At 37.3% G+C, this 15,782-nt stretch overlaps 1 protein-coding gene across 7 annotated transcripts in view; it reads right to left on the reverse strand.

Annotated features, from left to right (window-relative positions):
• LRCH1 (leucine rich repeats and calponin homology domain containing 1) overlaps nucleotides 1–15,782 on the reverse strand; it is a 196,555-nt gene that overhangs the window by 45,703 nt on the left and 135,070 nt on the right. For 4 of the 7 annotated variants that reach the window (XM_033104474.1, XM_033104476.1, XM_033104472.1 and 1 more), the window contains exons 5-9: nucleotides 9,048–9,184; nucleotides 8,163–8,290; nucleotides 6,921–6,984; nucleotides 3,893–3,998; nucleotides 1,730–1,860 (exon numbers count right to left, since the gene is read on the reverse strand). In XM_033104474.1, the coding sequence (XP_032960365.1) occupies nucleotides 1,730–1,860; nucleotides 3,893–3,998; nucleotides 6,921–6,984; nucleotides 8,163–8,290; nucleotides 9,048–9,184 (566 nt within the window). The remainder of the gene's footprint in view (nucleotides 1–1,729; nucleotides 1,861–3,892; nucleotides 3,999–6,920; nucleotides 6,985–8,162; nucleotides 8,291–9,047; nucleotides 9,185–15,782) is intronic. The other 3 variants (XM_033104477.1, XM_033104473.1, XM_033104478.1) reach the window with 1 other exon arrangement.

The following is a 15,782-nucleotide window of genomic DNA, read 5'->3' on the forward strand; positions in this document are numbered from 1 at the left end:
TTTCCATGTCTTGTGATAGGCTCATCCCAGAGCTGACAGACAGGGTTCAAATCTGTGAGAACCTTGTGAGAACCACTGGCCTCAGAGCAATGTCGTTAGACTTGTACTTTAGGAGAATGGTTGGTGGCAGAACAGAGAGAGAAAGGAAGAAAATGAATGTGCGTGTGTGTGCGTGTGTGTGTGTGTGTGTGTGTGTGTAAATGCCTGTGCATGCAGGGGGCAGGATGTTGGGCGAGTAGTTAGGACGCGAGGGACTCCTGCAGTCATGACAATTAGAAATGATTATAAGCTCAATTAAAGCAATGTCAATGGAGGTGGAGGGCAGAAACGAGGTAGTGGGTATGAGATATGTTGAAACAAGAATTGATGGATTCATGATGGATTAGATAAAAAGAGTTAAGGATCTCTGTGTTTTATCCTCCTAGAGGCATACCTTGTTTTACTGCTCTTCACTTTATTGAGCTTCTCAGATACTGCATTTTTTACAAATCAAAGGTAAGACCCTCCACCAGCAAAAAGATTATGATTCCCCGAAGGTTCAGATGATGGCTAGCATTTTTTAGCAATAAAGTATTTTTAAATTCAGGCAGGTAGACTTTTTTAGATATATAATGCTATTGCACACTTAATAGATGACAGTATACTGTAAACATACTTTTATATGCACCAGAAAACCCCAAAATTCATGTGATCTACTTTACTGCAATATTGGCTTTATTGCAACGGTCTGGAACCAAACCACAATATCTGTGAGGCATGCCTGTATGTAACTTCTGTAATCTTCGTTTCTACAAACGTTAAGCCCTATGGAAGGTTCTTTATTTTTGTCCTTGAGGGCATAAAGACCTCTTGAGCACACGAGGGAATTATAGTGTAAAATTCAGCTATTTTCTTCCCAGTTCCATTGGAGGTGAGGCCCAGAGACGTTAGTTGAGACAGAGTCCAGACATCATAACACAATTCTCAGGAAATAAGGATGACCTATCAGAGACCCCACACTTGGCTTTAACACATAAACTCAGAGACCATCATCCCTCAGAAACCACCCTGAATCTGAATTTTACCAAAAGAATTATCCTCATGATTCTTGGGTGCCACAACCTGAGTCATAAAGACTGGCAGAAACATACCAAGGCATTTAAGTGGAACCTTAAACACCAGCATTAGTAAAAGGTTAGTTTTTCTCTCTTCTTTTTGCCAGTACTATGATGAAGCTTCACCTGACAGCTGAGTGACTTCAGCCAACCTTTCAACACCTCAGTGCAACTACAACAGTTCAGAAGTAAGTGTCCTCGGAGTGACCTTTCCAAAAAGGGAAGACATTCATTTCTAGATTGTAAGTCTCCGTTTTTCTCTTTATACTATGGATATACTTACTCCCAAATAAAGCATTCATCTAGAATACATTGAAGAGAATGTGAAACTTGTCTAGTTTCACTTTTACTGAACGGTCATAGAAATTCTGATGTTTGCTGACTGATATGGTGCACTGGGTAGTGGAAAGCTGAGTATTTTCTGAATACAAAAGAAAATCATACACATATGCTAACACGTGGAGAGGTATGTATGGAAGGGACTGGCTCCTAATGTCAGAAAAGAAACATGCTGAGCTTTGAGAAGATGTTATCAAGACCTGAAGAAGTTGACATTTCGGGTGATGGATTGGTAACCTTGAAAGAACCTTGAACCATAAATAATAAATAAAAAAGTTAGTTGATCCTCAACTTGCCTTAATACAGTTTATAAATTCTGAGTGCAGAACATCTGTTCCATGGGTAAATTGGTCTCTTTCTTCTCCTGAGTTGTCATTGTCACCCACAAGGGAAGGCTCTGGTTGAAATTCCTGATGAAATTCACCTACTAGGAAAATACGGAGATAAACAGAAAGCATGATTTTACAAACAAATGAACAAAGCACAGATTACCCTCAAATGTATCATCTATTATTTCAATCTTCTCTCTTACCTCTTAAGGAGGTATATGAATGACCCAAGTTTTCCCTTCCTTGAAGGATGTAAGGAAAAGATAAAAAAAAGAAGAGGAAGAAAAGGAAAAGAAATAGAAAAGCCTAAATGGAATTTTACAGTCAAGGCCTCTATATGTCTTAGTTCCTTATGAAAGAAATGAAGTTTCCTCTTACTTTTTTAAGGAACAGAGAAAATAATTATGAAAAGAGAGCAATTTGTGCTCTGAGTAAGGTGTGACGAGTAACTATTTCAAATTCAAAATTCAACAACTATTTATTGAGCAACTACTAAATGGCAGGTATTATGCTAAACATTGAAGGGATTTTAAAAATCAGTCAAACCTGACTCATGGTCCTTAAGTAGCAAACAATCTCAAGGAAGAGTGTGGGAAGGAAGTAAGACAAGAACCTAAAATCATTACAAAGATGTAACTCTGAGAAGGGTCACGGAGGGGATAAAATATTCTCAGAGCACATCCAAGTAGAACGTATTCCTAAGGGTTTGGGAGAGGAAAAAGGAACACTAAGCAGATCTCTGCTCTGATCTGAAGACTAAGAAGGACCAATGGCCACTATTAAGGATTCCTGGCCAGCGGAATACTCACTTCTACTATAGAGGGGGAAAACCTCACTGCTAACAAATTGTACAATTATTTTATTCTTCAAATTTGCCTAAAATCATCCTTCTATACTGCATAATATACTAAAACTTATCTAAATTAGTAAAGTGGCAGTTATAATTTTGCATAAAGTTGGGGGACAACATACGGTTCCAATCATGATCTCAGATCAATATAAATGCTAAACTTAAGTGCTCAATTTAAAAACCTAAATGTAAGAAGTGAAAGTGAACACCAAAGTTTGAGTTGGTTTAAATGGATTTCCCATCACAAATGAAAGCATATTCTAATTGTTAGGGAGATAATCTGCATATAAATCTAGTTCTATACCATTCATGCATCATGAAATACTTTGTCACAAATTGGTAAACATAAAATTTTAGTATTTCCTTTAAAAGTCATTGAATAAACAGTAGTCAAAATACTGCCATAATGCAATAAATGAGGGCTTCTCACCAAGATATGAAATACATGACTAGGATTTTGAAGGTATGCAAGACACATGAGTAGAGCGCTTAGTGATCATTTGGTGATTATTAAAGAACCACAGAACTTTAGATCTACAGAAGACATTAGAGATTACCTAATCTAAACATCTCATACACAGGTGAGAGAATTAACATCAATTGACTTGTCCAAAGTCAAGCTGGGGGACACGTCTCAACTACACATTTCCTACCCTCACACGTGGTTAGCTGTGGCCATGTAAGTCTAGCTTATAAATGATGGCTACTCCTTCTAGTTTCAGCTCTTTAAAACTTCCTGTAAGCAAACCTCCATGCTCTTCCCTTTCTGCCTTGAAACAGATGGACTGGGAAACTTTGGAAGTCTTGTGTTAGGTAAACACAGTGGAGTCACAGCATGAAAGGAGCTTGGGTCCTTGAATTACCATACGGTAGGGAGTTGCCTGTCAATCACTAATGATTATTTAGACTTGATTTGGGGATTTTATGTGTTATAACAACTATAGTTATTTGAAATAATATATCTATATATCAATATTTTCTTTCCAATAATGGATCTAAAAAATCTTGTATAAATTTTCAGAATGAGTATAGCTTCATGACTGTCTAGCTACATGACCGCTGGCAAGTTACTGAAACTCGCTGAGCCTATAAAATGGAAATGATTAGAGTATCCACCTCAGAGTTTTAACTTTCAATGAGTTCAGCTCAGAGATTAGTACAGTACCTGGTGCATAGGAAATGCTCAACAAACATTATTATCATTGCCATATTTGTATATATTGTAAACACAGCATTTGACTGAAAAACAAGTACTTTTTCCTCATGCTTCATTTTCACACCTTTTACTGGACTAAGGTGATGGCAAGAGTCCTCCTTGATGATCTGTTCTTCTTCCATGATATTTGACATTGGCACATTGAGGCTAACAGTGTCTTCATCAGAAGGCTAAAAAGAAACAGGGCACTGCTTCATTCAAGGGGGAATTGTTATCAATATAGATTAAGATAATGCTATGGGATTAAAAAAAACAGACTGAGATTCTCAAAACATAATATCGAATAAAAGATGCCCGATACAAAGGACAATTCCACTGATATAAGTTCAAAAATGGGCAAAACTAATCCATGATGTTTGAAGTCAGGAAAGCGGCTGCTGCTGGGTTGGAGGGGGTGGGCGCGCAAGTGGGGCTCTCCAGGTGCCGGTCAAGTTTTCTTTCCTGAACTGGCAGCTGTGATATGGGTGTGCTCACTTTGTCAGAATTCACTGAGCAAACACTCATGTACTTCTCTGTACGTACGTTTTGAGCTGAAATTTTATCGGGTGCCCGACGGTATTTTTTAACCTAAGAGTCAGGGCACTAAGAAGGCCCATGTAACACCTGACAGAACAAAGGAATGCTTGCAAACGCATTATCACACTCGCCCTAAGTCTAATCAATTATTTTAATAGTAATGTTACTGTGAGATCTGACAACAACATTGATTTACCAAAACTCCAGTAAGGTTTCATGAGGCTCGTCACAAAAAGCAAGCAGTCTACTTCTGTGACAATGTTCATTTACTTACAGTGCATTTCATGTACAACACTATACTTCCGTTCATTTCCCTGTTTTAGGACGAGGACGCTGTATTAAATGTATAAAAGTGCTAAATGATTATAGGACTTAAACAGAACATGTGTTTTGTGTAGTTTTCAGAATAACACTTCAATTTGGTCATCAGAGTTAGTTCTCTCTGGCTGCGGGGGAGGTTTTGCTTCCCATACCAGTTGATGAAGTTTATTCAGAAAATCTATGATTCTGTCACAAATGAAATATGGAGCCTCATTTATCTTCCTATGGCTCCACCTCAGTGTTGCTATTTAGTGAAAAGCTTTCCAAATCACAGAGATCAGGAACCTCCATAGAATATACTTCTATGGCGTATGTGGCTTGCTTCTAAATTCCTGAGGCTATCACTGTGAGAGTGCAGTGTGCGTTTACTTTTGGACACGTTCACAAATTGTTCAGAAACTGGCAGGAAACAAATATGCATTTCATTCATTAAACAGATATTCACTGAGCCCCAATTTTTTGGCTTGTTTATCTCGAGGAAAATGTGTTTTTAACCTCTTAATGACATGCTAAATCAATCAGATAACAGCAGCAGCCAAAGAAAGCGAATGAGGTGTGATCTTTGAACTTCACTCACAATGAGATACAAGTGGGGAGCAAGATCAACCGACCATTCATGGTAAAAGATTGCCAAAGTGAAAACAGAAAGCTACACAGGGTAATTCAGAACCCTTATCTTCGTAATAAAGCAAATTTGTTGGAGGCCTTCTCAGGTCATAAGGCTACAATGTGAGACAAGAAAAGGCCAAAGGGAAGATTTGTGCATTTTATGCTAGTGAATGTAATCCTCTCTATAGTTCTTCTTCCTCCCACCCTCCTCTCCTCTCAAAAACGCAGCAAAATTCCAAAGATAAGCAACTAGTTAAAAGGGAGAGAATAAACTCTTGGCCTTCTCTTTTAGAATGATATTAGCATCCTATTTATACTAAGTGAGAACAAAAGGATAATGAAGTTCTTTGTGTAATGTTTCTTAATGAACTTAATTATCCTTAGAAGACAGATAAAGGATAAAGCATAGTCTGTCTTAATTTCATAGAAAATAAGCCTAGGGTAAGTAATTTCTGAAACAATGGGGCATTTCAGGGACTTATGAGTTTTAATAAAGCTAAAGGGGTGGAATTAAATACAACTTATAAAGAAATGTGTTGAGTATTTTCTCCCCCAAGGAACCATGGTAAAGTATTCATGCGGCTCCATGAAAGTCATTTTATTTTATAGACACTGGCCTTTTTCCCCTGCCTACTAACTCTTCCTTTTGCATGTTCTATATTAGAATGGTTTTAAGGTTTCCAAGTTTTTTGTTTTTTTTTAATACACTGCTTTGTAAAGCATTTTTTAGTAAGTTCAAGAACCTTACCTACATATTAAAGCTCAAAGGTCTGAAGATAACTGGAAAAAGGCATTTTTCCTAGAATCACACATAATCAAAATATAGATTCCTTAGATGGAGTAATTGGCCTACTAACTACATCGTCAAAGAGTATAATGTTTCAAACTCCACAACCACAAAATCTCAGCAAATTCTCTCAACAAGGGAAGACCTGATGATACATCATCCCCTACTCACTCTACCTGTCTCTTCTAGCTCACCTGGTCAAGAAGCTCCATTTAATGGTGTAACATTGAGCGATTTGGGGGAATCTAATAGACTATGAATGAGATAAAAATGTGCTAAATGAGCTTTTTTTATAACCACTTTCAGAAGCTCTAGTGTAGGAGGTCTGTTATCTTACAAATAATTAAACTTTAACCCAATGATCTGAAAAAGAGTTTCAGGAAACAAATATTGCTATATAAATTATGGCTACTCATAAATGCATTTCCTTGGAGTAAACTGCTAAAATGCAATGTACATTTGATTCCTGAAATTTATGCATGCACAACTCTTTCCTTAATTACTCTGTCATTTAAAAACAAATATATTTATAAAAAATGCCTCAAGGATATTTGCACATCACTTAGTCATTTCATAACATTTATTAAGCATTCAAGAATATTCCAGATAACGTGGGGGTGTGGGAGGAGGGGAAAGAGATAGGAACCCTACTCCTGAGACAGTTACAAAATATAAAGATGCAGAAAAACAGCTAATATTTATATATTATTTGGAGGATTTCAAATTGCTTTCACAAACATTATCACATATTTCCAGGCAGGGGGGTTAATGCATTTTATCAGAGAGGAGTTCAATGAATGCAGCAGATATATCTAGAAGGATAGAAGGAAAAAAATCACAAACGGATCATGAACTTTACCTCTGTGGCAGATAATCGTTTATCTCCATTATCACTTCCAACGCCTGAGTCAGAATCCTTCTTGCTGGGATAGATGCCATCGATATTGAATTCATTTAGAAAAAATTAAAGTTCACAAGATACATCAATTTATATTCAAGCAATGACTTTGCCATACAAATTTTTATTATTACCGTAAGGCAACAAATGAGCCCAGCCCCATAGTAAAGAATATTAAGACAAGGCCCTAATGAAAACCAGATACTTGTACTGTCTAAATAGAGTACAAAATAAACTCTTTGTGTTCACAGTTTCATGGATTTGCACTCTAACCAAGTAGCCTGCTTTTAGAAACAGTTAATAATTTTCTTATTTTTTTGATTCTAGCATATAAAAAAGCAAAAACGATGTAATTGCTTTTACCTCTTATATTCTGAAACGTTGATAACTTTCAATAATTCTGTAAACTTTAATCTGACTAAATAGATTTGATGGTATGTTTTAAAAAAATAATGAATACATATTTTAAGGATTATATAAAGGTACTATTAAGGTAGACTGAGATTTTAAGTCACCAGTTCAGTTTTTAAGTAAAAAGTTAAGGGAAGTTTCCGCAGTGAAGACATCTCAAAAACAATCTGTGTTTCTATAAGTGTGTTCAGTGTGGGAATTTTGTTCTCTGAAATTCAAGGCCAGATTTATGCCATAAAAAGGCCAAGGACCTGTGAAAGGATTCTAACACTTCCATTCTAAACAGGAAATGCCAAAACTATGCATACTGCATTTTTAAAAGACAATTAAAAAAATAAAGCCTGCAGTTTTTCTTAACAATGTTCCGGAGGCATATTAAAAAGTTAATAATTAAAAAAGGCATGTCTGAGTTTGATGTCACTGTTTTAACTGATAAGTAAAAATGCCTATATTTATATTATAGATGTTATTATAAGGATATATATATATATATATATATATGGAGATATATATATATACAATATAAACACACAAGTGTGCACATACATACACACACATAGAGGACTAAAGAAGGATTGATTATTGATTAGGAGAGAGTAGATAAGATTCAAGAGATGTCAAAATATTGTCAACAGGATCAATTTTCTCCTTACTCCAAAAGTTTCTGAAACTCTGAGTCAGAAATCTGCATTGGTTAAGTGGAGCAAAGGGATTTTTGGAGTTAGCTACCTGGAACAGCTTGGCCTAGACAAATTCTAAACAGGGGCTTTGAAGCAGTGCAGTCACACTCACCTGTCTTCCACCTGCTGGTGTAATTGCGGCCTCTCCATGGTGTGGAGGTACAGGGAGTCGGTTGTCTTAATCTGACATGCTTGTATGCTTAGATACTTGAATATGTGCACTTTGCCCTTTGTGCAAATCTATGGGGAAATTGATAATATGTATTTTTTTAATGGCAAAACAAAATATAAACACTTGACAACTCTATATATTTCAATGTTTGCATTTTCATTTTAAGTAATACTTCAATGATGCACACCAAATGTGATCTATCCAAAACATGTAAGAGTTTAGGCAGTCATGTCCTCCAAATTTCACTTTGAATAGAAAACCATACTCAAGCAATTTTTGGTGTTTCTTGCACTAAAATGCAAAATTCTAACAGAAATGTGCTTAAGCACACATAATGTAAAAAGTATAGAAGTCAGATAACTGACCTGTTAAAGTTCCAATTCTGGAAGCATATATGCTTCATTTTTTTCTCACATAGTTTAATATTTGAACTTGAATCTTGTCTCTACATAATTAATACTCATATTTCAAAATGTTTAAGCTCCATTTTCCAACTAACATTAAAGTAAGGAATATATTACTCTTTTTTGTAAGCCATACACTTCATGAAAACGTTTCAAAAGCATGTATAAATAATAAAATAATCAAGTATGGGATTGTGGTGATTAAAAGAGTGAGCCAAATGCTGGTAAATGGACTTGATGTAGCAGAAGACAACTTACTGTAGTCAGAGTCACCAAAAGTTTCATCTTTTTGGAGATTATGACTGCTTATGATTATGTCTAATGCAAAATTAAATAAGCAGAATATGAAAAAACTGGCTCTGCCGAGAGTTGCCTGAGCCCTAGTGATAGCATATCCCATATACATTTACCAGACCCTCACCTGTGCTGGAGGAGACTGCAAAGGGTTATTCTCAAGTAGTAATACTTGCAGCTGCTTCATCTCTCTAAAACAAATGGGAATCACGAGCACTTTATTGCAGGAAAAGTCAAACTTTACCAAGGGAAGATCTACTAGTTCTAAAAAAATAGGAAAAAAAGAAAGAAAAACAAAAAACTCAGAAAGCAACAAGATTAAATAGCCAGACATTCAAAAATTTACTTTCTGTTTATCAGGAAAAATGTCATTAGCATAATATTAAAGCAAGTTGTACATCAGGGATATAAAGTATATATACATATATATACAAGTACGTGTATATATGTATATATGTATATATGTATTTATGTATAATATTTTATCAAAGGGAAGGGGAAATCTTCCATTGGGAGCCCAATAAATTTAAAATGTTGTTAGTGCTGATAAGAACTGGAAATACTTGACATTTGCAATATCCACTGTGTACAAAGGTTTTTGTATTTTTTCAACCCCAGAAAAACAATCACATTAGCCACACCACACAGAACACGTTTATGTTTTAACTTTAAAATGTCTCCAAGCAGTACCTGCTAGTATATGAATAATATGTTAATTACAGAATATTCTTCTCTATTTAATGTATCTGGGCTGGCATAACTTCAGAACTAGTTTCAAGAAATATATTCATGGTGCTTTAACTTCACTTTAAAAAACAAATGCTATCTACTTCAGAATTTTGCAGCAGACCCTGTAATCCTGATTTGATAGGGCTTTATTCTACTGCTTTTAAAAAGTCTTCTGTAGCTCCACAAACAAGACAGAACATTATATTTAGCTTAAAATCCCCACCCAATGGCACAGTAAACACTCAGTAATTTCAAGTATTCCAATCAACATTGGCAGCTGCAAGAAAGAAGTCAAATATATTCCATAGAGCAAAAAGGCTGAGCCACTTAGTGACGTGGGACAAACCACTGAGATCTCTATGAGAGAGGCTCAGGAGGGTTCACTGCTGACCGGGCCTCACCACATTCGTCATGGGAAAAGGGTAAAGAGTGAAATGCTGCGCTTTTGAATCTCAGGGAGTTCCAAAGCAGGAGGGACAGGAACTGTAAAAGAAGAGGAACCAGGGACTAAGGCAGTGCCCTGGAGTAAGAATTAACACTATTCCTCCTCTCCCCTTGCAAGACTCAAGGGTTTTCACATCACTCAGCAGTACTTCTTCAAGTCCCACCAACAGTGAGTCACCTAGCAACCAGTATCTCTTCTCCAGCATTCAACTCACTCTGGGCTGTAAGGGACTTTCCTTCTTTCATACTTGAGTGAACTACGTACTTTGTATTAAAGGAAGGAGTCATGGAACTGAAATGCTAGAAAGAAGACAAAAGAGCATGAACTCAGCAGGTCCCAAACTCAGGTTCAGGATAGGCAGCTGGGTTAGAGAAACTCAGGAAGTATATTTTTTAAATCACTCTGAGTAATTCAATGCTCAAACCCAACTCTCCCTAATCGGATAGGTGATTTGCCTCGGGATACACTAGTCCTGGTGATTGCCTTGAGGTCAGGGCTTTGGGTGGCAAGAGGTGGAGGACAGAGGGAGCAGGTGAACCTGGAGGACAGCTTGGAATCCAGGAAGTCAAAGGAAAAGGGAAAGTAAAACCCTTGCACACATCTGTAGTTTGTTTCTAAAATGGGTAAGAATTAGGGGGATTATATATAAAGGAGTACCTCCTTGCTGTAACCTCCAGTAATATTAATCTTTCTCTTTGATGGTTAGCTTTACTCACAAAAGTTAGTATAGCAAATCAGTGGCCAATTTTAACTGGACCGTGAATCTTCAGGAATTCTTTGCCACTTAAGAGGAAGACTTCTTAAAGCAAAACTGGAGGGCTAAATTCCTGAAAGACAGCAGAAGGCCGGGGGTGGGGGGTGGGGGGCACACTTACAGGTAGATAACATAAGGAATAGTTTTTATAATGACTATCCCTTTCAGTGTCAGCTTGGAACACAATGACCATCTTCGTTTAGGAAAACTAGAACCTGACAGTTTCACAAGAAAATGGGGTAGATAATAACTCCAGCCCAAAAAAGGTCAAAAGAAACAGCAGAAAAAGAGAGTAAGGAAAAACAAAAATCCCATTTCTGTCTGTTGCAAAGAGGGGCAATGAATGGCTACGTGAATCCTCTGTCCATTTTGGTCCTAGAAAGAAAAAAAACAGTCTCCTCATTGCAGCAGATGTAGTAAAACCACCACAAAATCGATATGGGTAATTAGGACACAAACTTTTTTCTTCCCTTCCTCAAATTGAAAGCATATGAGGAGGGGTACTCAAGGAGAAAAAAATACAAGTAAGTAAATATGGAAAGTCTTTAAATTCACTGCCTGAAACCATTATCAGTGCTCTTTTGTTAACAGAGTTCTCCCGAGTGAAGCAAAAAGAAACTTGATATTCAGGAAATTATTTTTTTAAAAAAGATTTTCCGGTAAACTGATGTTTTAGCTTTGACTATATTTTAAAATATTGAACCTGAATAAACATAATTATGGACAATATAGAAATTTGTAACTGATCTTTTTAGGGAAAGGAATGCTTTTAAGGTAAGAGATTAAGGAGTGGTGAGAGAAACAAAAAACTTTATTTTGTAGATGCACTTTCTTTCCATACGTTTCTAAACTACTACAGGCAACTGTAAAATGATTAAATTAACTTTTCCTTTTGAAAATGAGAATTCAATTATCTGTGATGATTTCTCAGTGATTAACATGAGAGCTTAAATTTAAATAAAAGTTTTCTTCCATGCTATGAAAGGTTATATGCTTATAAATTTGCTGTTTCAGGTGTACAAAAGTGATTAGACATTTATATAACTTAGAAAATGATCACTCAAATAAAACTAGTACCCATATGACACCACACATAGTATTACAATATTATTATTGACTATACTCCTTATGCTATACTTTACATCCCCATGAATATTTTGAAACTACCAATTTATAACTCTTAATCCCTTCCCCTTTTTCACCCAACCTTCCAACTCCCCTCCCATCTGGCAATGATCAAAATGTTCTCTGTACCTATGAGCTTGTTTTTCTTTTGTTTGTTTCTTTATTTTGTTCTATAGGTTTCACATATAAGTGAAATCATATGGCATTTGCATTTCTCTGTCTGACTTACTCCATGCAGCACAATACCCTTTCGGTCCATGCATGCTCTTGTAGATGACAAGATATCATTCTTTTTTATGCTGAGTAATATTCCATTGCATATATGTACCATCTCTTTTTTATCCTTTCATCCATTGATGGACACCCAGATTGTCTCCACATCTTGGCCATTGTAAGCAATGAAAATATGGAGGCACACGTCCTCTCGAAGTCATGTTTTGGGTTTCTTCAGATACATACCAGAAGTGGGATTATTGGGTTCTTCTTTGTCTTTTGCTAGAGCCTTTGTTTTAAAGTCTATTTTGTCTGGTATAAGTATTGCTATCCCAGATTTTTCAGTTTGTTTCCATTTTCATGAAATATCTTTTTCCAACCCTTTACTTTTAGCCTGTGTCTGTCTTTTGTTCTGAAGTGAGTCTCTTGTAGGCATCATATGTAAGGGTCTTGTTTTCTTTTTTTCTTTTTTTTAATTAAAGTTTATTGGGGTGACAATTGTTAGTAAAGTTGCACAGATTTCAGGTGTACAATTCTGTATTACATCATCTATAAATCACATTGTGTATTCACCACCCAAAGTCAGTTCTCCTTCCAGCACCATATATTTGATCCCCTTTACCTCATCTACCACCCCTTTACCCCCTTACCCTCTGATAACGGGTCTTGGTTTCTTATCCATTCAACTACCCTATATCTTTTGATTAAAGCATTTAATCCATTTACATTTAATCAATTTATTGATAGATATGTAGTTATTGACATCTTCTTATTCATATTTTTAATCTTTTTTTTCCTTCTTCCTCTTAAAAAAGCCCCTTTAAAATTTCTTGTAATACTGGTTTGATGGTGATGAACGCCCTTAGCTTTTTCTCGTCTGAGACGCTGTCTGCCCTGTGATTCTAAATGACAGCTTTACTGGGTAGAATAATCTTGGTTGTAGGTCCTTGCTTTTCATCACTTTGAAAGCTCTTCATCACTTTGAATATTTCGTGCCAATCCCTCTGGCCTGCCGTTTCTGTTGAGAAATCAGCTGACAGTCTTATGGTAGCTCCCTTTTAGGTAACTAACTGCTTTTCTCTTGCTGTTTTTAAGATTCTCTCTGTCTTTAACCTTTGGCATTTTAATTATGATGTGTCTTGGTGTGGGCCTCTTTGGGTTTACATTTTTTGGGACCCTCTGTACTTCCTGGACTTGTTTGTCTATTTCCTTCACCAGGTTAGTAAAATTTTCCCTCAATTCTTCAGATAGGTTTTCAATTTCTTGTTCTCTCTCTTCTCCTTCTGGTACCCCTATGATGCAAATGTTGTTACACTAGATGTTCTCCCAGAGGTCCCTTAAACTGTCTTCATTTGTTGGATTCTTTTTTCTTTTTGCTGTTCTGATTGGGTGTTTTCTGCTATCTCATCCTCCAAATCACTGATTTGATCCTCTCCTTCATCTAATCTAGTGTTGATTCCTTCTAATGTATTCTTCATTTCAATTATTGTATTCTTCATTTCTGACTGGTTCTTTTTTATGCTTTCTATCTCTGTGTTTACGTTTCCTATCTCTTTTTTGAAATTCTCACTGACATCATTGCATACTTATAACCAGTGTTTTGAAGTCTGTCTGGTAGATTGCTTATCTTCATTTTGTTTAGTTATTTTTCAGAGCTTTGTTCTTTCCTTCCTTTTGGGACATTTTTTTTTTTTTTGTTTCCCTATTTTGACTGCCTTCCTGCGTTTGTTTCTACGTATTAGTTAGAGCTGCTATGTATCCCAGTCTTAGTAGAGAAGCCTTATGTAGTCCTGTGAGGCCCAGTGGCAGTTTCCCTGGTCACCTGAGCTGGGTAATCCAGGTGTGTCCCTTGTGTGGGTTGTGTGTGCCCTATTGTAGTTGAGCCTTGGTTGCTGTTTGCACATCAATAGGAGGGATTGACCCTCAGGCTGATTGGTTGTGAGGACTGGCTATGACTAGTGGAGGAGCTGTTGTGTAAGGACTGACCCTACAGCACAGGATTCGCTTTAGTAGGGCTCTGGAGCCTGCCCAAGCTGTCATTTATGGAGGTGGTTGGGTGGTGCTCTGGTATGGTCTGAAGCTGGCCAGTGGGTTTGTTGGTTCTGGGGCCTCTTGGGAGGGGCTCTGTTATAGGCCAAGGTCAGCCACTGCCTGTGCCCTGCCCGGGGTCAGTTGGTATGAGGTACAAAGTAATCTGCAGATGGTTGCCACTTGTACTGCACTTAGAGGTGCCTGGGGGAGGCGAAGCTGGGAACCGAGGCTGGCTACCACTAGTTCTGGGCTTAGGGCTGCTTAGCAAGAGGTACGGGCCATGCTGCTTGTTTCAGGTCTGTCAACCTTTGACAAATTTTAGGAAAGTCTGTAGCATAAGCCAAGACAGGCCATTTGTATAGAAAAACCACTGGAAGTGGCTTGGGTGGACCCGCAAGTTGAGTGGGGCAGGGTCTCAGGGAATCAGGGAGAATGTATGATGTTAGTGAGGTTGATGGAGACTCAGATACGGCAGCCACCTGCGTGTATATGCTGGGAGTGGAGAGGGCTCAACAAAGAAACAACGGCTTCCACCAGCTCCTCCATCTTAAGGAAAGCTGCTCCTCCAGCCCTTTCAACTCAGCTCCTCCCCATGTCCCTAGCGCTTTCAAGCTGCTGCCCCAGAGCTAGAGCTCAGAGCAAGTGAGTCCGTCAGTGAGTAAGTCTGCAGGCAGGTCCTTTAAGAGGATGGCCTAGGACTATAGCTGGGGAGCCCACTGTGGGCCTGGGACCCCTCATCCCTCTGTGGGGAACCTCCAGAGCTGAGATAGTCCTCCTGATTCTCAACTGCCACATCGGGTGTGGAAACAGACTATTCCGCTCTCTGCCCCTCCTACCAGTGTCTACCTGGCTTCTTCTGTACATCTTTAGTTGTAGGACTTCTGTTCAACTAGATTTCAGGTGATTCTCAATGATGGTTGTTCTGCAGTTTAGTTGTAATTTTGATTTGGTCTTGGGAGGAAGCTAGCACAGCATTTACTTTGCAGTTTTGACTGGTAAATTTACTGTTATTAGGAGTTGTTCCCTTTGTACTTGCTCAAACCAAGAAACATAATTTCAAACACTGAAAAAAGGGATTGCACAATGACAAAATGAAAAATCAGTATTTTTATACCAAGTCATCTCAAGTAATATAGTAAATCTTTATGCTGAGATGGTTTCTAATTCTGCTTCTTTAAAATCCTAGTCCGTATGAGAAATGTGACGACTATACAGATGCTTCCATCTATAAAGCACATTACATTTTATAAAGTTCTTTTCCTTTCATGAGCATCATTTTTTTGCCTTAAATAATGAAGCATTTCAAGCCAAAAATCAAGAAGCAGCAACAGAATAATAAAAATCAGGTGGCTCTCAAATACCAGCGTTAACGTCAGATTAACCAAATGTAAACTGTTTCCAAATATATATTTTTGCTCTGAGTTATATTTTAAAATATATTTTGAAATCAAATTATGCCTAGTGTCCTTAAATGAAAACGATGGAAATCAATGTGATCTTTGAAAACCAGAGGATGGGTGGAGAAAGCATTCAGTGTTCTGCTCATCAACTCATTCCTGATTCAG

Source organism: Rhinolophus ferrumequinum, chromosome 4 (genome assembly GCF_004115265.2).
Source record: "Rhinolophus ferrumequinum isolate MPI-CBG mRhiFer1 chromosome 4, mRhiFer1_v1.p, whole genome shotgun sequence".
Classification (NCBI taxonomy): Eukaryota; Metazoa; Chordata; class Mammalia; order Chiroptera; family Rhinolophidae; genus Rhinolophus; species Rhinolophus ferrumequinum.